The 24,758-nt window shown below is 38.1% G+C and overlaps 1 protein-coding gene across 3 annotated transcripts in view; it reads right to left on the bottom strand.

Annotated features, from left to right (window-relative positions):
• Positions 1-1,941: 1,941 nt before the first annotated feature.
• The window catches only part of pag1 (phosphoprotein membrane anchor with glycosphingolipid microdomains 1), a 58,318-nt gene continuing 35,501 nt past the window's right edge, over positions 1,942-24,758 (bottom strand). For all 3 annotated transcript variants that reach the window (XM_023345083.1, XM_005797375.3, XM_023345082.1), the window contains 8 exons: positions 21,740-21,776; positions 19,640-19,871; positions 17,661-17,718; positions 14,722-14,818; positions 13,554-13,723; positions 12,957-13,388; positions 5,886-5,942; positions 1,942-5,324 (listed from right to left, as the gene is read on the bottom strand). In XM_023345083.1, coding sequence (XP_023200851.1) covers positions 4,983-5,324; positions 5,886-5,942; positions 12,957-13,388; positions 13,554-13,723; positions 14,722-14,818; positions 17,661-17,718; positions 19,640-19,827 — 1,344 coding nt within the window. In that variant the 5' untranslated portion in view covers positions 19,828-19,871; positions 21,740-21,776 and the 3' untranslated portion in view covers positions 1,942-4,982. The remainder of the gene's footprint in view (positions 5,325-5,885; positions 5,943-12,956; positions 13,389-13,553; positions 13,724-14,721; positions 14,819-17,660; positions 17,719-19,639; positions 19,872-21,739; positions 21,777-24,758) is intronic.

The raw sequence follows: 24,758 nt of genomic DNA on the forward strand, positions 1-24,758 counted from the left end.
GCTAGTGCTGTACGGGGTGAGCCAGCAGAAAATAAAGAAAAAGGACTTTGCTGAGATGTGGCTCACCCTCGCCACCATCAAAGACGCCATTTGGACCTCCAGAAACTTGCTGGTGAGCAGGCGCAGGCAGATGCCCCCCGTGGCTGTGATCCGGATGGCGGCAGCAAAAAGGAAAACATCAAGGGCTGCAGGTGACGCGCCAAGGACACAGCCACCAAGAAGAATCGCCTGCGCCTCCGTGGACGAAGGAGCCGGTGCTCCACGAAAAGAGGTCCAAGCAGCGGCGGCCTGGCTCTCCGGGTGAGGCAGGAGGGAAGGAGCTTCAGGGCAGGTTTCCCCTCTGAGCACCAAGCGCTGTCTGGAAGGACGGGACGGCTCCGGACTTGGGAAGGAGTCACCCCGGTCCTGCTCAACTTTTAACACACAGAGATTTTATGTTTTATACTCTTGTTCTTAGCTCCTTTTAGTATAAATTGATGAACTTGAAAACTTTTTGAAAGGTTCTGTATAACTGCAAAAATGTAATGGATTTTTAAATGCTTACAGTAACAATAAAAATTTTCGAAAGAAAAAAAAAATCATGGCATTTTACAGCACAATCAAGTAAGTGTGTTATTCTCAGTTTATATGTGTTGTATATCTCAAACATAATTTAAAATAATTTTGACTTTGCAATTTTATGCCTTGACAGCAAGTGCTGGGACACCAATGTTATTCACTTCCAACTACTCAACGTCCAGAAGCCAGAGGAGGTGTCGCACTGGAAAGTATGACACTCTCTCCATGACCATTTTGAGAAGTTGTAATAATTGTTGAACTTCAGAGCAAAGTATATATATGTGCTAAAACCACCCAGTCAGCATAGATGTCAGGCCAATTAATAATTCTTGGAAAGACTGAGGTTGAGCTAACTTGGAAAGAAAAATGGCCAGATGTTTGTTTCCAGACCTGCACATGTAATTGCAGTGAAAGATGGTTCTATGAAGTGTTGACTCAAGTGCACAAATGCACGCCACACTTTTCAAATTTTTCAGAAAACTGTCAACAACTTTGCATAATTTTTCCACTTTACAATTATACGCTATTTTGTGTTGGTCAATCACACAAAATAATTTTAAAATGCATGGAAACTTGTGGTGTGCAAGGATGCTAGGTATTGGACGAGATGTTACAAATTTTTCAAATGTGCACTTCAATATCAGTTCATCTACTGTATATTTATGTTATCGTCAAATCCAAAATGTCTGTTTTGTCAAAAATCCTACATAGTCTAAAGCTCATTGTGAGTGCTCCTCAGAATAAAAAACAAATCACAAATTTCATAATATTCATCGTTTAATAGAAGAATTCATGTGATAAAATATTTACTTGTAAAGATTGGAAACTTGATGTGGCGCAGCAGCAGATGTGACAGTAACTGCCAAAACGGGCTTTGCCCTTTGATCAAAGGCGGGTGTCACTACAGAGCTGTCTGCTGCTTATTCAGGAGGAACAAATGGCCTCATTATGGGAGGACTAGAGCTAAAGAAAAGACATTAGAGGGAGGGGTGCACTTCTGTAAACCTCAACCAGACCCGCCCTCCCTGCAGGGGAAAATCTGTGTTTATATGACCAGGATAGGAAGAGAAGGAGCAGAAGTGAGTTTAGGTCTACTAATATATGTTGTCCTGATTAGATTTGGCACTAAAACGTCTCCATTTGGCATTTCCTTAGAGGTTCTTCATAGCATTCTGAGAACAACATTAAATCGGATTACCAGCTACATTACTGCATAGGGGAGCAATATCCTCAAATATTTGCTCTTCTTACACAGGAGGGTATAAATAACACTCACCATTACGTTCTTGTTGAAATGTGTACTTTCTTACTGGCCTTTATCTGTAGAGCACTAGGGGTGAAATGCATGGACTCATTCAAAGATCGAACATTAGTAGAAGAATATTTAGATTGCGCATCATTTAAGAATCGATTACAAGTCAGAACAGGTCGACTGTCTGTTCTTAAACCACAAACAAGCTCCACAATGTCTCAGGAAACAAACTAGCTGAAGATACTGTAACACTTTAATATTTGGATGTGGGTGGAAACAGCTGACAGTAATTTTCTGCAAGGGGAGTATACTGTGGCAAAGAGGGATAAAAAAATACAGCAAAATTGCAACCAAGTAAACATACTCAAAGACTTTTTTTTTTTTCAAATTTAAGTACCAAACTCATCTTTCAATGCTTGTACCAAAGTAATTGTACCACTTCACTCACATTTGATTAGTTGCCACTTTGTTACAATCAGCTAAAAAACAAAACAAAACAAAAAAACAAGATGGACAATCATAATTGCTCTTAAATACAAAAAAATCTTGACATTTCACAAATAGGTACAAGATTACATAGCATTTCCTGTGAATAACAGCTGGTTAAAATAGTGCTTTTACTATATACACACCTTGGCTGGCATTTCGTCAGTACAAGATGTTAAGTAGATGGATGTAAAATACATTATGTGCTCAAAGTTTACACATACAAACCTTCTGAATTCATTGGCACCCATATTAAAGATGTGTAAAAAGACTTAAAATAAATGCATCTTGTAATGGAGTAGCATAATCACACGCAAAAAAAAAAAAAGAGCCTTTAATTTGAAAACATTTGATCAGTTAAGGAAAAAAACATTTAAGTAGCAATTATTTGGTTTATAAAAAAAATATTGTAAAATGTACCATTAGATTTACAAATAGTGAAATTGATTCATTTTTAATGTATATTTTACAAAAGTTAATCACAGAATTTGGAGACTTACTTAAACCTATGATATTTATTAAAATAGCAATGTAAAATAATACTAAAAATATTAATAGAGGGAAATCCAATTTTCCCTTTGATATAACCGGTGTGAGACAGCAGCGAATTTCACTGAGGCACTCTAATTTGAGAAAGACAAGAGAACATACAGTTCAAGTAAGCCAGATGTGTGTCGATATTTAGAAGACAGAAAAACAAAATAGCAATCCACCTAAAGATTACCGTAGAAACAGTCAGATCAATTTTATATTGTAAAAGCACTGAAAAATCAAAGCTTAATGAGCTCCCATGTTTACCCAGGAAGTGTTACTTCCTACAATTAAAAAAAAAAATTCTACACCATTCAAAACACATTTGTGGATATTTTTTGTAGTTTTTACAACATTTTGGAGATTGGCGTAAAAAACATCTCACTAGTTTGATTTCATTAGCAGTGTGATCCACAGATCCTAAAAATCACAATGCTGAAGTTGGCTTTTGATTCAGAGATGTGGTAAAGGATAATCTCACAGTTTTTATGAGAAATTAGATCACAGATCTTTAAAAAAATCTATATCGCCTTGTAAACCAAGAGTGCATTATATTACGCTAAACATAGATTCTGGAAAGCAGCTGGTGATCTTTGATACCTTATGCAATGTAAAAATTTCAATCTGCTGGCCCTGTGGTCCTGGGGCATCGAAAACCACAAAAATGTGAAATTATTGATCTAAAAGGTGAAACTGCTCTTTTTTTTTACTTTCTGGACAAACATTTAAACGAGGGTTCTCTCACAGCCATAAAAAAAACGAATGATAAAAAAGACGACTGAAGCCTAAATTTCTATGTGGCAAATCAAAGATAAATGTATACAAGACTAATTTTTCAGATATTCTGAGGTTTTGTCTTTTAAATAATAAAACAACTCTGGAAACTTAATTTCCAGATAAGTTTCCAGATTTTTCTTTCTTATCCAAGTCAAATATATATATATATATATCTATCTACGCTTTTCAATACTGTGAAGAAAGTGTTTATCTTGTCACACACACTGTAAGTAAGATGATAAGAAGTATATCCAAAGCACACTTTTGTGAAAATTTCAGAGCGGAGTTATGCTCCTGAAATACAATTTAATATACTTTTAAGGCTTTGTGCAGGTCTTTATTAGAGGTGCTAATAAATGTTGAAGGTGCTTTAAAAACTGAACTGTGGTGATGATTTCTGTAGTACCATTAAAATAATTTAAGTGCTTTGAAGCAACATGAAGACTGTCCCTTGTACCAAAAAGACAAAAAACTGTTAAAGAATACAATTAGGCAAGTGTGTTTTGTCATTTAAACACATAAGTACTTCAAAGTTTGTGAAAGCTCACATCTTAACAATAAAATGAAAGAAACGTGTACCGAAGTGGCATCAAACCCTCTGTTAACTTTCATTTAGTATCTCAATGAAAATGCACGAAACTTCTATAAAATCCTCTCACAGACGCAGTCAGAAACATTTCACAATTACACAATAATAAACATTTTCAAATAAATACAATATGATTTGTACAAAACTTGTTGCTGTCGACCCTAAAGTTTATAGAAAGGTCAAAATGTACTATGAAACTCTAAAGCTCAAATGAAAAACAATTTTTTTTCTTTCGCAGTGACTGTTTCCAACCTTTCAAATGTCAAGCCCACTAAAGAAGGTAGCCGTCTCAGTTTCATCAATTGACTCTTTTTCCGCTACAAACCCTTTCACAGGAACATCTAGTGAGAATGCACAGTGGAGGTGCCGCAAACTTGACAGAAGAAGGCCTAGAAATATGCCGTTTGATGCTTCAGTAAAATATGACAGTTATCTAGAAGCTTGAAAAACTAGCTGGTGCAGAGAAGCAATACAAATAATCTAACCTTCACATAATACAGTTAGTGAATGACTTTTATGCAAGTTATATGGCACTAGATCGATATCTTTTTTTTTCTCTGTTGACCAGAATATGTTGCGATTATTTTTAACAACCCAGAGATTTTAAGGCCTACCAGTACCGATGTCTCACTCTGGTTGATTAATAACGTTCACATATGATAAGCTGTACCTAAGCTGTAAGGAAGATGTACACTCGATAAGGAAACTATGAGAAGCAGTTTGCATTAAAGGCATCCTAAACAGCTGCTTCAAAGTGCTACTGTAAGACGCGACGCCGAGGCGGTCAGCTCAAAGACGGGACATTTCCTGACTGAGACCCAGCTCTCCCACGCTTTCGTAGTCAGGCTCTGGTTTGCCGTTCCCGGCTCCGTGATTGTCATCAAAGCTACTAGTCTTTGGGATGCGGACTGATTCGTAGCCGGGATCTGAGCTGTCCATTGGGGGCTCTTCGCCTGCCTGGGACTCATCAGGTTGAGCGTAGATGTCATGAACCGTGGCGTAGAGGTCGCTGGAGGACGAGTTCGGGACAATACCTTTGATCTCTGCGATGCTGCTGTAGTCGTGCTCTTTGTCGTCCTCGCTAAAAGCCTGGTTGCAGTTCGTCTTATTAACAGTAGAGTACAGCGGTGACTGAAACAAGGAAAAAAGAAAAGGAACATTAAAGACATGACAATATGATACTTGATATGGGGTTCAAGACCCTGAGACAAGACAAGACTAAGGTTTAAGAAATATTTTCTAGACAAACTACTTTTTTTTCTTTCTTTTTTACAATATAAGTTTCAAAAATCATAAACTGTCCTTGAAAAGATCTGTAAATAAGTCCACATTTGACTAGTTCATATACAGTTGTTTTTAAGCTAATCTAATACTATGGTAGTCCTAGATGAAAAATCTCCAATTTTGTTTGTCTAGAAATAAAAATAGGGTTTAATGAATCAGAAACTGTGTTTTAAAACAAGGATCCCAACCTACCTGGGGTAAATTGATATGGTGCTGGAGAACTCTTTGAGACTTTGATCAATCTGAGTATTTCAGATTTTGAACTAGAGGCGATCAAATGCTGTTCAGACCGATTTAATCATTAGCACTCCAGATGTTGGTGGATTACTATTCAAATATTTAGAGAGCGCTGCCGTCTTGAATCAGGAAATATGCAAGTTTGGGAATAAGAGAGTTGCACACACTTACTTCATTGTCTGATTGTGGGTGGTCTTCAAATTCCGGTGGAGGAGACAGGGAGTTTAACTGTGGAGAAATACAGAGAAACAGATTCAGACGTGTGAGAAAAGGTATGAAAGGAACAGCCACCCCAAAGAGTCATTTAGTAACATTTTAAGGGCTGTGCTCACTTCTGATAAGAAGGTGTTGGTCATTGCACCTCCTTGCCAGTTTGTACTTTGGTAGCTTCAATTTTTTGGAAGAACAAAAATGTTTTCATAATAGACTGTTGTAAAGCTAAAACTTGTGATACTGACTTTTGTTAAGACAAAAAGGTTTTCAGACTACTCTTCTGGAACATAAAAGGTTTGCATCCAACTTCTGTGGGGGTAAAAAAAATGTTTTTGGTACAGATTATTTTCTTGATGCACCTAAATGTTTTCGGAACAAGGTTTTCATACCCAACTTTTGAAACATACCAGCTTTCCACAAGCAAAGGTTTTGCATTTGATAAGTAATAACCTCACACTGAGTGATTCATACTCACTATGAATCAATTTGTACACACATGAAAGTTTTGTACTTCTTTGATTTAAATAATCAATAATCTGTGGTTATGGTGCTACAGTATATATAAATTGATCTAGAGGAATCTTACTATTATTTTCTTCTTTAATTGAGTCAAATGCTTAACACACGGTTATGAAACGATTTGTTTACATGTACAAAATGAAAGTAGGTAGGGCTTTAATGCCAATGTCAACACAAAATAAGGAAATGACCCGCTGAAAGGGAGAATTGATCCACAACCTCCTTAGAAAGGATTAAAAGTAGCCGACTGCAACACAAAAAGCCAACTAAGACATTCCCAACAACTTTGAAGGAACACAATTAAGGAAGAGTTGCACTTATTGAGCTGTGTTAATAAAACATGCTATCAAGATATTGACCACTTCTAAAAAATGCATACTCTGGTTAAAAAAATAAATAAATAAAAAAGCTGTATGAATGCCTTGGAACGCTCTGGAGCCGATCGATGGTGAAATTCTAAACTAACCCCTCTGGTGCGAGTCGAAAACATGTTCTGCATCTTCTGCGATACATTTGAATCTAATGTTGTATATAACCACCCATTCATTAAAAAAATTATTGAGTTAAAGTCAATAGGGAGTGACAGGGAGAGGGATGCTTTTTCTGCACGCCCTCTGTCCATTTTGTCTTATGATCGATGAGGTAGCCATTAATCAACAAAACCCATCAGACAAAGCACTTCAGGAGAACTAACAAGGATCTCGATACACCCACCGGCATTCCCTAAGTAGCTTACATCATGCGGGAAGAAAATCAAAAACAGAGCTTTTTGTGTGGACACTTAAATTAGGTCCTTGGTTGGAGTTCCCAAGGTTAAAGCTGATGGATGCTGAGGTGCAGCCCTTTGTTTTTGTTATGTCCACCTCTTTGTTCGGACCACACTCCAACATACAGGATACAACCTGCACACAGAGTTCATCCATCAAACTGTCCAACCCAGCTGTATGTCTTAGTGTCTTCACGTGTGTTTCTTCCCTGGAGCGTGAAAATCAATATGACTACTTTATGGATACCTCGTATTTGGAGACATGATTACTTTTATAGATCCAACCTGAGCTCAACAACGCAGCAGACGCCTTGTCATTTCACTTTAATTAGCCAGCCAATTAGGCAGAATGCCCCCTGGGGTGATATATTTGTAGAAAAACAAGGATGCAGGTGACTCTTGGCTCAGTCAGTACAGCCTTGAAGTGTGTCTCAGAGTGAAATAGCCCTCAAAACCTTATGCTAATTAAAGTGGACATTTAATCTTAAAGTAAAATCTGGTTTGTATACAGACAACAAATGTATATATACATGCATATGTAGTAACTATAAAAGCACACAGAGAAGTTTGTCTTCCGTCAGCTCAAAATGAGACTAACACCTAACCGATAAATATTTTGACGTCCAACAATAAAATGTGGCGTGCTTGTGTGCATTGAAGTGAGAGCAGATTAGGCGTATGCGTTGATGTTCCATGCATGTAGGAGATTTAATAACATACAGGGCGTGCAGGAAAGGCTTTGCGGTAAGCTGATTACAACCACCTCGTGTGATGGACGGCCCAGGTGTCAGCATGTCAGTCATGAGCGATGTATTTGTTGACAGACGCACACATCAATCAGTTTGAGCGCATTAGGCTGAGCGTGTATGTGGTCACTCAGGAGGAAAGACCTACGAAATCTAAGGTAATACAGAAAGGATAAATTACATCTCGCAACAAATACGTTTTCTATGTTAGAATGACTCCGTTTCGCGACAGGTCTACAGCAGTGCTGAGTGATGAATAGATCACTGTTTTCCCGGACTGCATCCCAAATGTATAACCTGGCAGCCCACCAGCGGGGTCAAATTCATTTCCTGCCTCTCACATTACGTGCCCACAGGCACCAAGCCTCTGCAAACATGTGCTGCTGTTGTATATGACAGTTCAATAAATGCTCACCTGTGCAGCTTTACAGAAACTGAAGCTGCTTGAGTGTGTTTTTCCCTGTTTGCACCAATCCTTACAGCAACAGTAAATATATATGGTATAGTGCATGCTGCACAGTTACTGGCACCTCTAGAAGAGATGCATATAAAGGTTAAATTCATCTTTTTACTGTAGTAGCACACATTTCTTGAAGAGTCAAATAAAAAAGATCTACTTTGTTTATGTAAATTCATCTACTAGAGAAAAACAAAAGAATCTCATGTTATGAAATCTTAAAAAAGAAAAAAAAAATCACTTGTACAATAAAGCGAGGGCTCTTAGATCATTTGTATTCAGACAGTCTCTCTATATCATCCAGAATCCTCTCCTTTGCCCTCTTCTAATTGGCCTTTTTTTTTTATCCGTATCTGAATGAATTACCCAATAAATACACATTTCAGTTCAGTAGTAGATCCATGTATTCAATTACAAAGGCCCACAGCATCACAGATCATCCGCTGTACTTAACATCTGCAATGGGGTGATATGCAGAGGGGGAAAAAATCATCTTTTGTTTCACATTGGCGCCATCTGGATTGCAGATCAGAGCAGAATTGTTCCATCAAGCGTCTCAAACCGCTGGCTGGCAAATCGGCTGCATCTATCTGCTGTTACGGAGATGTTGCTGCATCTTTTCTAACTATTTATTGTACTGACTGATGGCAAACTTAAGCAAATTGCTATTTACTTGCCATTTTCTTACTACAGTAATGAGGCCTAACTTTAATATGTCCTTTTGTCTTTCCAATTTTGAAGAGAAATCAAGAAGTCCTGGCTTACTAAATGTTTCTAATCATTCTTATCAACAAAAAAAATCTGACATGTATTATTTAGTAATATTGATTTTAATTGTTGGGAGAGTCAATAAATGTAGAACCGATAATTTAGTAAAACAATTATTTCTGAACAGCACTGAATAAATGAACACAAATTAAAGGTTAGATTAAAAAATAAATAAATAAATTCAGAGCGAGATTACAATGCTGAATTAAAAACATACATTTAATTCAGGGCTTTTTGCTCATCTCTACCGTGCTGATAAATGAGGTTGGCACTGTGAGACAGCCTGTCTCTGTTCAACAAAGCAGCCACCTGATCAGAGGGCTTTTCTTAAGATATTTACATAAAGACGTTGCAGTGTTTTCAGAGATGATTTGTGTGTGAGCATGTCTGTGTGTAAGAGGAGCCAGACAGATAAGGAGTTTCTATGGCCCAGATCATCCATCATGAAGTCTGGGTAACTGACAGCGACGGGGTTTGAGGAGCCGGTCACCAACACTCACAAAGACACAAGAATACCCGGTTCTGACAAGACAAATGACAGTCAGCTCCTGGTCATACATGGGTGTAAACCACGGGGAGCGGTAAACATTCACTGTTAACCTTATATTAGCCCGAGGCGTCTATACAGCAGAATATATGTAAAAACACATGCCGTGCTATCTGAGTGTGAGATATTAGGGGGATGGGAGAAGCAAAACACATGTGGCTGTAGCCATTTGTTAGTGGTTGGATGAAAGATAATATTTTTAGTTATGTGTGTGTATATGTGTACATGCTGTTGCCAGTATTTATAAGAATGGAAATATACAGAAGCTTGCTAGATCAGGGTTTATCACTGGTGAAGGAGAGGGATCATTTCCTGCCGTCTAATGATTAACACATGGACTTCCACACAATAATAAACAGACAAGTTGGAAAAAATATCTGTAAAACAACTTATATATATCATATAAAAAGCTTAAGATAATGTGGATAGATGATGCAGTCATTAAGTGTTCTTTGAGCTCTAACCTAATGCAGACTTAATAGATTGAATGCCTTTTTTCTAAGGGCTTTAAGATATACGAGTCAGTTTGCATTCTTTTCACTGCTGAATACCTTTTAAAGTGAATTTAAAAGGTATTCTATATGCAGAATAGGTCAGTAGCATTTAACCTATTTGATCAGTAGGTCAAATGCTGACCTACTGATCAAGGGGAAAACTGGCCGACGACAATTTTGACTTAAAGATACATCAAAGAATAATAAACAATTTTTTCCACTCTGACAATAATATCCATTAGATTGAGAAAACAATAACAAACAAAGTTGCAAACAAATCGCCAGCAACAAACTACTAAGCCGGATAAACACATATGAAAATCTTAGTAAATACATAATAAAAAAACCTTACACAAATGGTTATAAAATGATTTTTTGAACCACACTGGGCAATATCTTTGAGAAAAACTGTGCTGCTACTGACAACAGAGAGGCCACATAGGCAGCTGGGGGCAACATAGGGGGAGCTTTGACACATTTTAGATTTTCAGACGAGTAATTAAATTAGATGACAGACTGCCATATCACTGATTACTGTGATGTTTCCCACCTCTCAGCAGGAGTCGAGGGAATGGGGGGGAAAAAACACCTACAAACTGGGTCTAACAAACAAGCTGCAAAATATCACTGCATCAAACAGTATGAGTGAAACTAACTGTGTATACAGTATTGATTCTCTCTGTAGGTTTAATGTGAACCTCAAACATGCTGTAATACATTTTTAACATGTTACAGAGGACTGTATTTCTCTTTCTCTCCACAACTTCAGAACATGGATGGATAGCAGAACAGCATATGGGGGATTTTTATTTTCAGCTGCTTCAACATTTACACTTAAAGAAAAAAAATAAATAAATTTGAAGAATAAATTCAAGGTAAAAGTCTTGAAAATTGAGGGAACACCGGGGCATAAATCAAATGTTTTATAATTTCTATCGAGAATAACATATAGACTGCATAGACTACACACTCATCAAAATAGACTAGATATATAATATAGATATACACAAGATTTTTTCGCCCCCAAAACAATGCTGGTGTAGGGTGGGTCTCTATTGTTTTAATAAGGCAAACCTTTAACAGAAATCACCCTGTCTTTTTTATGAAACTTATCCCAAGTTCATTCAGTTTATGGTTGCACAGCAATGGAGATTATCACTTTTGGTATTGATCTAGATGCAAATTATGTTTCATTTCCATCAGAAATGCATTATTTCTGATGCCATTATTTTGATGCCTTCTTGACAAAGTATTGTGGGGTTTTTTTTTTTCAAAGGTTAGTTTCACAGCTAAAGCAGTAACAAATAAATGTAGCTTTTCTTTGCAAACTGGTGAACCACATCATTCGGTTAAACAGGGGGAAGGGAAAGAAATGTGAATAAAGATGAAAGCAAACACATTTAACTTCAGGGAAGAGTTTTTAAATTAGAAAAGTTGTCTCATCAAGCAGTTTTTCTGTGATGTTAATGTGATGTGTTGTTGACATGCCAAAGGCAGCTTCCTGAGAGCAGCTCTACTTTGCGCAGCTCCTGACACTACAGCAATGTTTATCGGTTTTCACCTCTTCAATCATTCCCATCTCTTCACCGTCACATCTCCCTCTCTCATACCTCCTCCACTTTAGTGCCATTTTTTCCTTATCATCCCACCATCTTCACTACTATTCACTCGTTGCTACAGATGACTTCATCTGTATGCTGTTGCGTTTTCCTTCTTCACGTTTCTCGCTTTCTATCCTACCATCTCTCACCCCGAACCCTCGACTTTCTCCTTAATGCCTTCCAATCCTTTCGGTGCCTTTCTGAGTAAATCTCGCCATCACCATCTCTATTTCATCTATCTTCTCCTGCTTTTCTAATTCCAGCTGCTGATTTTAGTCTTCTCTTTGAAATCATCAAAGTTCTTTGATTCACTCTTTGTGGCACTGAAGATATAAGCTCACTGATGGTCATCTTGAAGGATACTGTTCTCAAAATAGTTGGAGTAATTTTTTAAACTAAATGTGCAAAGGTATTCACATCCCTTGATTTATTTTTCATATTTTCTGAAAAGTGAATACCTTTGCTGCATAACTATACTGTCAAAAGAAATTTATATATGGGTTGCAAATACAGAATCTGAAAAAATCTGCATGCATTTGTGTTCAGGCCCTTTTCTATGGTAAATAATATCTACCCCAAACAATTGCTGTCAGAAGTCACACAAGTATAGAGGTCACCTTTAAAGGCTCCAAAACATTTGAGATTTATGTGTTGGTTTATCCACCAGAAGGATTACAATCTTAAAATTCAGTCTGAGATTCAGTGGTTTGGATGAAATTATGGTGCAGTCTAAGGTTAGACATAAATTCAACCTTGAGTCTGTGGCTAGGCTTGAAAAAGACTGGTTACTGAAATTCTGACTGAACTTCAGGTAGTCTGTGAAAAATGGGCCAAATGAAACAAAAGGTGTTTAAAAAGCATTGAGGGGACTAAATACAAATGCACGCCACAATTTTTCAGATTGATGTTTCCAAAAAAACAATGAATCCCACAAAATTATAATCTTCATGTGTCATTCCATCATATAAAATCCTAAAAAAATACATTGGAGCTTGTAATGCTTTCTAATTTGACCTAATATTTCAGGTGGTATTGATACTTTTGTAAAGCTCTGCTTAAAAATAGTGACATATTTCAGTTGTTTACCTTAGAACTGTAAAATCATCTGTTGGTGTGCAACAAATTCCTCACCTCTCCATTGTCCAGCCCAGACCCTTCCACACCATTCATCACCGCTGGCTGGTTGTCGTTTTCGTCGAGAACCTTCTTCGGTACAGGCGGCGGCGGCTCCTCCTCTGGCTCCTCCGCAGGTTTGAGTGAGAGAATGGCGGCGTTATCGGAGCGCCTTTTGGCATCCATGTCAGCGCTGTGTCGGCTCTTCTTTCGCAGGTCAACAGACGCATACTCGACCCCTTCACTCAGCGGCACCCGCTCTGGGGTGCAGGGGCTGGGGTGGCCATTGACGAGGGCGGGAGGTTGAGGTGGAGGTTCATCGGGGCTCGGCTGGACGGTACCGTTAGCAAGGCAAGGCTGCACTGAGGTGTCTTTGATCTCCTTGACAGTCTCGTAGAGCGAGTCCTCAACGCTGACGTCGCGGGATGCCACCTCCATCTCCTTCACCACCTGGAAACCACAGAGGCAGATTTGTCACTTTGCTGTGCGAGTTACAAAGCAACACACATTCTTCTTAGTTTCTCATTGTAACATTATTTAATTCACCAGTACTGACAAGAACATTCAACATCAGACATTGAAGAGACACAACGTAAGGTGACTTTAAATGCCGACCTCATAAGTGCTGTCTCCTGAGGCTGGGGGTCTGTCCTCCATGGGGGCACTGCCAGGAGGGAGGCTGGGAAGCTCTCGGTCCTGATGACACTTAGAGGACCTGAGCTCTGATTGGCTGGAGAGCAGTTCCTCGGACAACTGAGGGCTGGTGTCTTGTGTGTCTGAGAGGACTGTCGAAGGAAGAGACAGAGCCTACATTTTTGTTCTGTTGCATGTTGAATTTATTTCCATTTTCGGTCACATTACAACATATTTCAACCTACAGCAATCAGGTGTAACATTATGATCCTTAAAGTGTGTGGGCCCCCTTTTACTGACAAAACAGGACCCCCCACTGAACCACCAAAAGGTGAGCTATTCTGTTAAGATTTTAGCAGTCAATCCTTAAACAGGGGTGTCAAACTCATTTCCATTTTGGCCTCATAAACAGCTATGGTGGGCCGGATTTAACCCCGCTGGCATTGAGTTTGTCACATGTGCTTTAAGTACTGTAAGCTACTAATAACAATGTATCTCTGCTTTGTTCATTTCTCCAAACTCTGAGCAGCTTCCCTATCCCTGCTGGAGAAAAGCATTCTCACAGCAAGATGCATGTTTTAAAACCCTAAATTTTAGTCTAATTTGACCAAAGCACTTTTCACACATTTACTGTTGCCAACATGGCTTGTGGAAAATTCCAGCGGAAGATCATGTTGGCTTTCTTTCTATAATTCAACAAGCTTTGCTATTCCTCCAAAACTGCCAGATTTGTGTAGTGCACAACAGATTATCCTACCTCTGCTGTGGATCTCTGCAGCTCTGCCAGAGCTCTCTTTCCCTAGTCACTCAGTTAAGGTCAATGGTAATGTCTGGGTATGAGGTTTTGCCATTCTTTAGAGATATTAAAGAATCTCTAAAGATTCTTTGAAGTGAAACAAAACACACTGTTTAGATGTTTAATTCTACAAAAATTTCTAAGCATAGATCATTTTCCTTCTACCTGTAAGCTGTGATCTACTCTTTCTTGAATTTATTACATACTTTGTTGTGTGTTGCTTTAATGTGAGAAAATTGGAAAGGGTTTAAGACTTTTACAAGGTTCCATAGATGTACCACTAAGCAACAGCATCCAGAAGTTGAAGTGGAAACATGATGGCTAACAGCTCTGAGGCTATATGTCTCTGCTTACTTGTACCGCTGGTTAGAGGACCGTTGTGAGAGCTGCTGACTGCTGCGTCAGTCACTGGACTGTCTGCTGATTGGCTGACCATCTCCTTCTCCGACACCTGCACAACAAAGGATGAGATGTTTGTCACTGCAGAGAGAGCTCACCTCGCTGCTGAGGAAAAATCAATCTGGGCTCGTCCCCACTCGGACAAAATGGTTGACTTTCACACATCTGCGCAATGCAGAATAAAGAGAAGCAGATTTCTATAAAGATCCTCCAGCTTTCTGGATATTTCTCTCATATTTGCAGCACTAATTCATTTTTTCATGCTTCCCTGCCTCTTTATCTCCACTTCTCTGAGCTATTCTGGTCACACTACTTTAAGTTCATTATCTAAACATTATTCATGCCTAATTAAGCATCCGTTTTCCTTGATTACCAAGAAAAGACTTCTATAGATAGTTAACATTTTCTGTTTGCATAAAAAACAAAGGAAAATTCAAACTTAATCAGGCGTATTGCATGTATGGGACTTGCATTATGATAAATCATCGGCATCTGGCATGTTTTAAAATATACAGGACAAAAAAATCTCAGATGGACGCATTTTCTTTCATGTTTTTCTTTGATCTAAGATCGACTGTGTTAAGACAGCCACACTATGTCAAGAAGATTATAAAAGTTCATCCAAGAAGGGCAAGCCACACAAAAATCTGTTGCCTTGTTTTACCAAACTTCCTTCCACAAAAACCTCAGTGACACTGAGCAATATCTCTGAAACTGGCAAGTTGACAGTGTTGCACAAGAACGCTCCAGCAGCTGACATCCTGTTCTTGCACCTAAATATGAGCACCTTCCAGCAACAAGCCTGTAAAAATCAACATCTCTATTTAACCCTCATGAAAAGTTTGCCTCCACCATTTCCAACTCCAAATCACAGTTGCAGATAAGTACACCAACCGTCACAGGATGTGGCATGCAGTTTTTAAAACAGAGATGAGATTTGTTAACATGCAGTTTGCTCAAACTCTCTTGTTTCTGTAGTTCCTCCGTTAAAGAGGTCAGAAAATGTGAAAACATCACCAAAGGGCGTCAAGCTTGATGGTTCTTTGTTTAGGTTTTTTGTTTTCATTCTGTGTGTGTGAAAGGAGGAGGGTGTAAAAGAAGCTCTACATCCTCATCTAGTGGACATACACTCTAACAGCTGCCGGTTTCAATGATGTAATGTTTTAACTGTTTTATAACCCCAATATTTGTCATGTGGTCTTGCCATTGTTTGTCCTCTTAAGACAAAAAAACATGATGACATTTTTTAAACAATCATGTTTTCTGTTATATCGCTAATAAACGTCGTAAATAAACAGTATTACGTAAAAAATGTAGCCATCATGTCAGGTTTTATTGGACCTCGTCGTAATGGTCTGTTTCATTTCTTGTGTCTAATAGAACCTACTGCAGACTAAATGAAAGAGAAATTGTCCTTCGTGCAGTAACAGAGAACCTACAAATATATTAAGAGCAAGAGGCATAAGAGGGATTCAATGCAGAGAGATTGCAGGTGACAGAGGAAAAGCACGTCATGCTCACAGACAAAGACCCCCATTTACCCTGCCAGGCTTTGACATGGTCCGTCATACAAATGGGCACCTCTTGTAACAATCTGGCAAGCTGGTAAATTATGTTTGTGCACAAGGTTGGGGTAAAGATATCAATCAAATACAAAAAGCACTCTGCTGGGTGTTCTCACTGCATGCGACAGACTGATGCAGACGATAAAGCCACTGAATGAGAGACAATAAGAGAGCGAGAGGACGTAGTTCAGGCTGTGAAAACTGGAGATTTGTCAGGTCCAATAGTGTTTTGATTACTGGGGTATGACTATTCATTAATTTGGTCATTAGTATGCAATACCTGATGTAGTGTTAAAGAGAACACCACTTAATTATTAGTAGAGAAACAATTGCCCAAGGTCACCTTAATAAATACTATATAATTCTTCTCAGTCTCACAGAATTGAGATACTTTACAACAGTAAAGTAATCAATCTGGAAATGTCAGTGAAAGCCATGTTCTCTCTTCATACTGCAGAGATAGACATGATTGCAGAAATGTTTCACAATAATTTTGCCTTTAACTTTGGTTTCATTTGTTTTTCTTCTTATTGAAAGTATATCTTATTGTGTTTGTCTTTAGTAGCATCTCTTTCTTGGAAAAAGATGAACTCGTGAAGTTATCACTACTATTATTTTCATGTTCCGATTTCTTTTTCCTCCCATTGAAAGTAATCTTTGACCATTGTTTACAAATTTAGCTGTGCTTCTTTTTGTGATGATTAAACTATCGTAACAATTAACCACGTCTTCTCTATTGTTGTTCATATTGAAAGTACGTTGGTTGAGTTTTCGGTATGTAGCTATGTCTCTCTCAAGGAAGAAGTCATTGGTTATGCTAGAACTACTTTTAATCATGCTTCCTCTCTTGATTCTTCCCACAGAAAGTATTCTTTGCCTTGCATTTAGCTGTGTTTTCCTCACTGAATGAAGACCAGGCAAAGCAATCAATATTGTTAACTATTTCTCTTTCCATAGAAAAAACACCTGGTTCTTCATAGGGTCTGCTTCTGCTGGATGTTTTCTGGTGCCTTGAGACAGACTCACTGCAAAGACAACAATCAGCTGGACTTTCTCAGACAAATATTCTTTAATAATTTTTGGGGGGTTTTTACCAGTTAGTTTTTAATATTCAGCTGAATTTGACTTTGTTTTAATGAAGTTTGAATAGAACTGGGCTAATTATTTCCCAAGAATTAAGATTAACTTATTAACCAATGAGCACAAAATACCTTAGTTTATTCTAATATGTTGAGAATGAGCAGGGAAAAGAGAAACACTGTTGCAAGAACATAGATCATACTTAGTATTTGTACTAAAATGCAGTAAAAGCCCTGTGATCCTACTTACTCCATTTACAAGGTTTTCTTGATCTCCTGTAGTAGTTCCATTTATTATTTTCTTCTGCCTGAAAGAGAGAAGTATAAAAAAACAATAGAGGGATAAGTGCACCGGAGAAGTGTGAGTTTCATTGTTTTGACTATCACACATGATCAAATAACAGATTTGGTTTAAAAAGCTTCAGCCTCTAATGTGTACACTGCTAACCAGGAATGCAAGGACTTTGTCCTTCAGGTAAAAAAAAAAATACACCCTCTTTGTTCACTTTGGAAGGTCCGCTGGTGCAATCTGATGCAATCCAGTGTAACGGACCTGCCAGGATTCTTTAAACAAAGCCTGTGGGCTTCTGTCTGACATGGAGGGGCTCTGAGATCAGACACAACAATGAATGTACCATAACAGGAATATGGAAAACCACAAAACCTACATGACAATGGACTGGACACACATAGAAAAGGAAAATATAATAGACATGGTTGAGAGAAGTACAAAAATGTAACGTACATAGCCTAAAGAAAGTACGTGTGTATCTCAATTCATCAGAATTTTGTCAAAAAGTTGATTTCAGTAATTTATTTGTGTTACTACTGAGCGTTTTTTGTAAAAACAAAACATTGTATCAAACATTGTATCACTATTAAAACCCTCTTTTATTTCTTTGATGTATTATTCACTAAATGTGGAGTTTTCACCACACTGTGCATGCTATGAATCTGCATAATATTTCATCTTCAATTTTTAACTGCATTAAAGAAATTAATTATTCATAATAATTTTCTGATTTATTCAGATGCACCTGTGAAGGAGTCCATTAGTGATGTGCTGCTATGATAGGGCTGAAACGATTCCTCGAGTGATTCGAGTACCTAGATTATTAAAATTCCTCGAGGAAAATTTATCTGAATCGAAACTTCATTAAATTATATTTTATTCTTTAGCGCACCCTGTTCCGGCCAGGTTATTACTTGCGCTCTCACTTCCGCCTAAGTTGTTGACAAAAGCTAAGTGTTAGATAGACTGAACATGGCGGGCGGCTGCGCATTAGATGATTAACCTCAGTGTAGCTTTATGGACGAACCGGAAAATTTATTTCATATCATCCCTGTCTCAACAAATGGGTAGCTGGTAGATGTTTCTGTGTGTGACGAACGAAGGTGTCAACACAAAAGCTATAAATGGAACACCAAGGTGAGAGTTAATCTATTAAATTGACTGAAGATGAATGCATAAACTAAAAGCTGGAGTACAGACATTTTTTTGTATTTGTGAGCCTGCCACTTTATTATTAAATTGAATATAATTTCAGATTTTTGTATAACTTTTCTTCAGGTTAACTTAGAAAGTGAGCTATTATTGTTACAGGTTAATTTTCTAAACTACAGAAAAGTTATTGTTAGGGAAGCTAAAATATGAAAAATTGGACTGATGTTGATATGTGATAGTAATACTGCTGTTATGTTAGATTTACCAATGTTTTATTTTATTATTTTTTTTATCAGATTACTCGATTAATCGTACGAATAATCGATAGATTACTCGATTACTAAAATATTGGTTTACAACAGCCCTATGCCATGATTAACAGCAATTTGCTTCCAAAGTATTGAGACATTTAAGCAGTTGAAAGGTCACACATTAAACTGCTAAAAAAAAAAAAGGTATATATTATTTGCAACAACACTAAAAGAGTTTGCAGTATTAATGGTTAAAAATAAATGTGATAAACTTTTAATATGCGAGTGTATGAAATATGTTTCCCGTGAACCTGTGGCAAATTTTTAAACATCAGGCCTTGTTTAAAAGATGCAACTTATAGCACAAACTTCTATCTAATCTGACTCATCTTGCAAACTTAAACATTTTTATAATTTTATTTTATCTTGTTTTCATTTGAGGTTATCAAGCACCATTCCTGGCCATAGAGTCACATTCCTGAACAACAGGAAAAGTACAACAGAGGATTCGTGTTGTTGTGCGATGCGGCTCACCCCCGACAGCTGGCGCACAGACCAAGCAGCACAGAGAGCAGAAACAAGCCGGTGACGATGCTGAGTGTGACGACCAACACCAGCTGCTCACTCTGCGGCCAGTACGTGGCGCCAGTGGCAGCTGCCGTCCCTGACCCAACAACTCCCGCCTCCGAAAGCCACCGCACTCCACTCAACACTGGAGCCATGATACATCACACTGTGTGGGCAGAGGACATCGGACAGGTGCCAGCTGGGAAAACACAAGCAAAATACAGACACAGTTGAGTACAAGTTCAGCTGGAGCCAGGTTCAAAAATCCCCCCCCAAATTGTTCAAACTGTGATGACTTGTTGCTTTGACCCCAGAAAAGGTCTGAGTGAAAAGAGAGAAAAAAAACATTATTTTCATTCAAACAAGACCTAAGTTTTCTTATCGGAAATGAGACGAGCATCACCCAAAGATAAAAGAATGCAAAAGGAAAGTCAATTCTAGAAAACAGCAACTGTTTCCATAGCAACCACCAGACGCTATCTTAATGTTGACCAAACAAAGTTCAGAGACTTTTCTAAATGCTACTGGTATTTTTTTCCTCTCACCACCAAATAAATATCTTGAACTTAATTGTTGTCGATTTCTAAAATACTCGGTGCTAAATTATGCTATTGTTAAAAAAAAAAAAAGAGAAAAAGAAGAGAAGAATTCTTACAGATTGTTACCAGAAGTGCCAGAAAGTGAGAAGGTGCACCTTGGATCAAGGTGTCAAGCACCTTGTAAAAGCTCAATCAAACACAGAGCTGTTAAAGTTTGACCAAACTATCAAACCTTTAAGAGTATCATTAACTTAAAACCCTGCCTGAAACATTGACTCAAATAAACTAAACCAACCTTAGAGCTGTTTGTTTTTCTCTGTTTTGGAGACCGGTAGCCATAAATTCAGATCGTTAATATAAAAAAAAAAAACTCCCGATTTTAGATTTTCTTATTTTAAATCAAGTTGTTAAGGTTCAGGAGCATTTTTAGCAACAGACTATACAAATGCAGATATTTATAACACCAGAACCGTATGGGGAATTTGCTACAATACACATAATTTTACTAAGATTTGAGTGTGGCTATATGGCTCAGTTAACGAAAATATTTACAATGATTATTTAGACCACAACACACTATGGTGTTGTGGTCTGGCTGCACAGACATAAATTGGATCAAAAATAAAGACATTTTCATGTCTTTCTTTGAAAGTGACCATTTTTTGAGGGTGAACCCCTCAGCTCATCACTTCAACTGCATGTTATATCTGGATATGACCAGCAGGTGGCAGGGCAGAGCAGAGAGTGGCTGCAGTGCAGTCTGCTGCAGTGACCCCCCTCTATACAGAGCCTCCACAGCCAGCATGCGGGCTCTGCGCACAGCATCAGAAAGCTCCTCACGTCTCTGTCTAACAGCTAAAGTTAGGCTTCACTGAACTGATGGAACCCCCCGATGTTATCACAGATGATTCATGGGTGATGTGGAAGGTGGGGGGTGGGGGCTACGGCAGGGGGAGGAGGTGGAAAATGTGTGAGCCTCAAGAAATGTCAAACAAATATATGTGAAGAGGGCTGGTATGTAGCCCAGAGAGAGTGTGCTTTGTGGGTCCCCAAGGGTGCAGAGATACAAAAGAGGCCGATGACCAAGGATTGCACAAAGTCAGGAGTGTTTAGTTTCTGCATATTTGCCTGCTTTGGCATTTTCATTCAATAACCTCTGAAGACAGCCACATCAGAGATATTGCAAGGAAAACTGTAGAAATCCAGCTCTTTATTTTGCATGAGCCAAACTCCTGCCAGACAGTGTGTACAGAATGAACGCATGTTGTTCTGGGACTGAACAACTTCTTTGTCTCTGGCTGTCTTATGCTAATGTGTCCTGGGAGTGTAGGAGCTGTGGACTCAGTTCTACCAGGCGAGAAAGTTTTGTGTGTGTCTTGGGTTGAGCTGCAGAAGTCAAATTAAATTTCTTCCACAAAGGATGTTGAGGAGAGGTTTCTGTTTTGGTTACAGGAGTTGAGTTTCTCTTGATACAAACACACCGGGATTTCTGTGTGAGTGCCTGTTGAGGAGGAGAAAATAGCCTTACCTCGACACTGTGGATGATTAGTCAGGGATGGCCTCGCCTGGAAGAGAGCAGATAAAAATTAGAAGGAGGTAGGGGAAGGTTATTACCTCAGGGAGTGGGGATTGGCTTTTTGTGGGAGAGAGTATCAGTGACTGTAGACAAGAAAGCCGTGTAAGTCGGGGGGTAATGAGGGAATTTGTGAGCAAATTCAGAACAAGCTGGCTAAAAGCTCTGGTTCGCACACACAGGTGCATCTCTGAAACATGATTTTCTTTCAGTAATTCAATATGAAATGGGAAATTTAGATACATATTTATTACACACAGATAATTCTTTCCCGCTGTGAATTTTGATAATCATAGCTTACAGCTAACAGGAATTCAAAACCAAATTTTCTTTGCATAAGACACACAAAAAAAGGGTCTTAATACAGAAACGTTATGACCATGTTATGACCTAGAAAATCTTGTGGGAGAATGCTGACTCAACAACCTCTGCAAGAACAGTAAGGTCATAGCTAAAGGTGGCTGATCATATTAATGGAAAGTTAAATGGAAAAAAAAATTACTTCATAAAAAGTGCACAAAGCAGATGGCGCAGATTTCTACTCTGCACTAAAATCACAACCACAAACCCTTCTTTTATTTTATGTAGATCCTATGAGGTCAGAGGTTGTGTGTGCTTTCTAAACATTCAGTAAGAATCACAGAGCCAAAGGGGCGTGGCTTACAATTCACAGTATTTACCTGAGCAATGTGTGTAAGGTGTGCATAGCCGACCTCATTCAGACTTTAAGCAAACTCAAGGTGCAATGTCCTTTGCACTGATGCAAGAATTCATGCAAAATAAGCCCCAACCATCCCATACAATACTAGAAAATGGCCTGAATTTATATGGTAGTTTTCTTATAACAACCACTCAAAGCAGTTCACACCACAGACATTCACCCAACTGCATTTCACGAACTCAAAGATTCATAGATTTAATCCATAACTTTTCATTTGCAACACGACTACTCACACTGGCCCTAAACTCTTTATACATACTTTAGGAAGCAGGTGGAAATTTTTACAAATACAAAAATGTATTTTATTTTTGCTCCTATCAGTTATTAAAATTTTTAGCATAATTGAACCATCCAAAGTAACATAAGTAAACTTTTGGATTATATCAGTGTATGTGTAACCTACAAGCCAGTTTCAATTTGTACAGTGAATTACTGAAATTAGTTTGAACAACATCTACTGAAATGCAGTCTTATTGTGCCACATAAAAGGAGTACAATATGCTCCAATGTGTAGAACACATGGGGAACAACTATATTGATCAGTCATGTAACTGAGAAGATAATGACTAAGTGACATCATGGCTAGACAGTATCATGTAACACATTATAACTAATGTGAAGATTCTCACATTAAATCCCTAAGAGTTCAGTAGTTAAGACAATAAAACCAGCAGGACACAGTGATTTTTCTGACCTTCATCTTTCATTCCTGCTTTAAAAAAAAAACTCCCCAGCATGCTGTCAGACCCTCTATTACTTGTGTCTGGGAATAATAATAATAATAATAATAATAATAATAAAAAAATTCCTCCCTTGACATCGTCTAGCCGGCTCCTGTCCAGGTGTCACTATCTGGCAACTCTGTGCCGGTCCGCTTGTGTCTCGGCTGGCGCTCAAACCAGAATAATTACCGGCTGCCACGGTGCAGCGTCACCATGGCAACATTGCCTTCTACCCATCACCACTATTTATGGCGGCACACAGGGAAGAAAAAAAAAAAGAAAATCAAGAGAGATGTTTTAAAAGCAACTTGTGGATTATTAGGCTGCAGGTGGGGGGTTTTATTTGTTTGATAAAGAACCTCTGAACTCCCCACCAGTAGAGCAGAGGACAAATGGACTGGAAGGGATTCAGGTCCTCTAAAACATATAATATTAAAAAAAGTGACCACATTAAACACTTTAAGAAGCAAAAAACAGCTACAATCTGTAGTTTTTAGTATGCCTGAGAAATTCTGAGTGTCTTAAGCTGAGGGTATAATTAAGTCTTTATTGCGGATTGAAATTGTGACATAAAAACAGAAAACATCTTCTGACACTGAGAAATGACTAATTTTAAGCCAATCCTAATCAACATCCACAGTAGTTTTCATGCGTAAAAGTGCCTTTCAAAGTGAAAATCTTGTAACATAGAAATTATAAGATTTCACATCATAAAAGTGATGTAACTGCATACATGTTGAATTGTATAATTTTAACAAGTAATGAAAGGAAATGTGATTTTATTAGATTACTATTTAGATAACAGTATCCATAATCTACAAAAAAGAAAAAAAATTTTAATAGATTTTGTTTACAATGATAAACAAAAATCATGCATACAGGCATAGGTCTGACATACAATTTACTGTTGCACACATTGTGTTTGTGGTGGTCAAGAATGGTGGGATGGGTTTGAGAGTGCTGGTAAATCTTACAACTTTATTTGTGCTCAGCAAGTTGCTTAATTTAATCATTTAATGTAATTTTCATTCCATTTACTGATGTTTTGTTTCAGTGGAAAATAAGTTCAAACAAACATTTAGATGCAAATATAAACAAAGTTGATATGGTTATGGTTCAAACAGTTGCACATGACAGAATATCTGTACATTTATCAGTGGAACAGTGGCTGTGATGAATCAATAAATTATCAAATCTAAGTTTTTTATGTCATTTTTGCTTGGGTTTGTATGAACAGCAAAAAAAACAAACATCCTGGCTGCACAACAGCACTAACCAGGACCACAGGGCGACTTGGATGGAAGGTGAGAATGATGGGGGAGGGGTGAAGGTGAATTGGGGTGTGCAGCCAAGAAAGGGGGAGGAATGACGATAATGACGATGACGAAAATAAAGAGGGGAATGAACAAGCAGCACAAAAACACCAGGATCAACACAAATGTACATGTGAAGAAAATGCAAACAAAAACAAAGCAGAAATGAAAAATTAAAGCCATCCTGGACAGCAGAACAAGCACTCAGGCTGATATAC

The sequence above is a fragment of the Xiphophorus maculatus genome, chromosome 13 (assembly GCF_002775205.1).
Source record: "Xiphophorus maculatus strain JP 163 A chromosome 13, X_maculatus-5.0-male, whole genome shotgun sequence".
Lineage (NCBI taxonomy): Eukaryota > Metazoa > Chordata > Actinopteri > Cyprinodontiformes > Poeciliidae > Xiphophorus > Xiphophorus maculatus.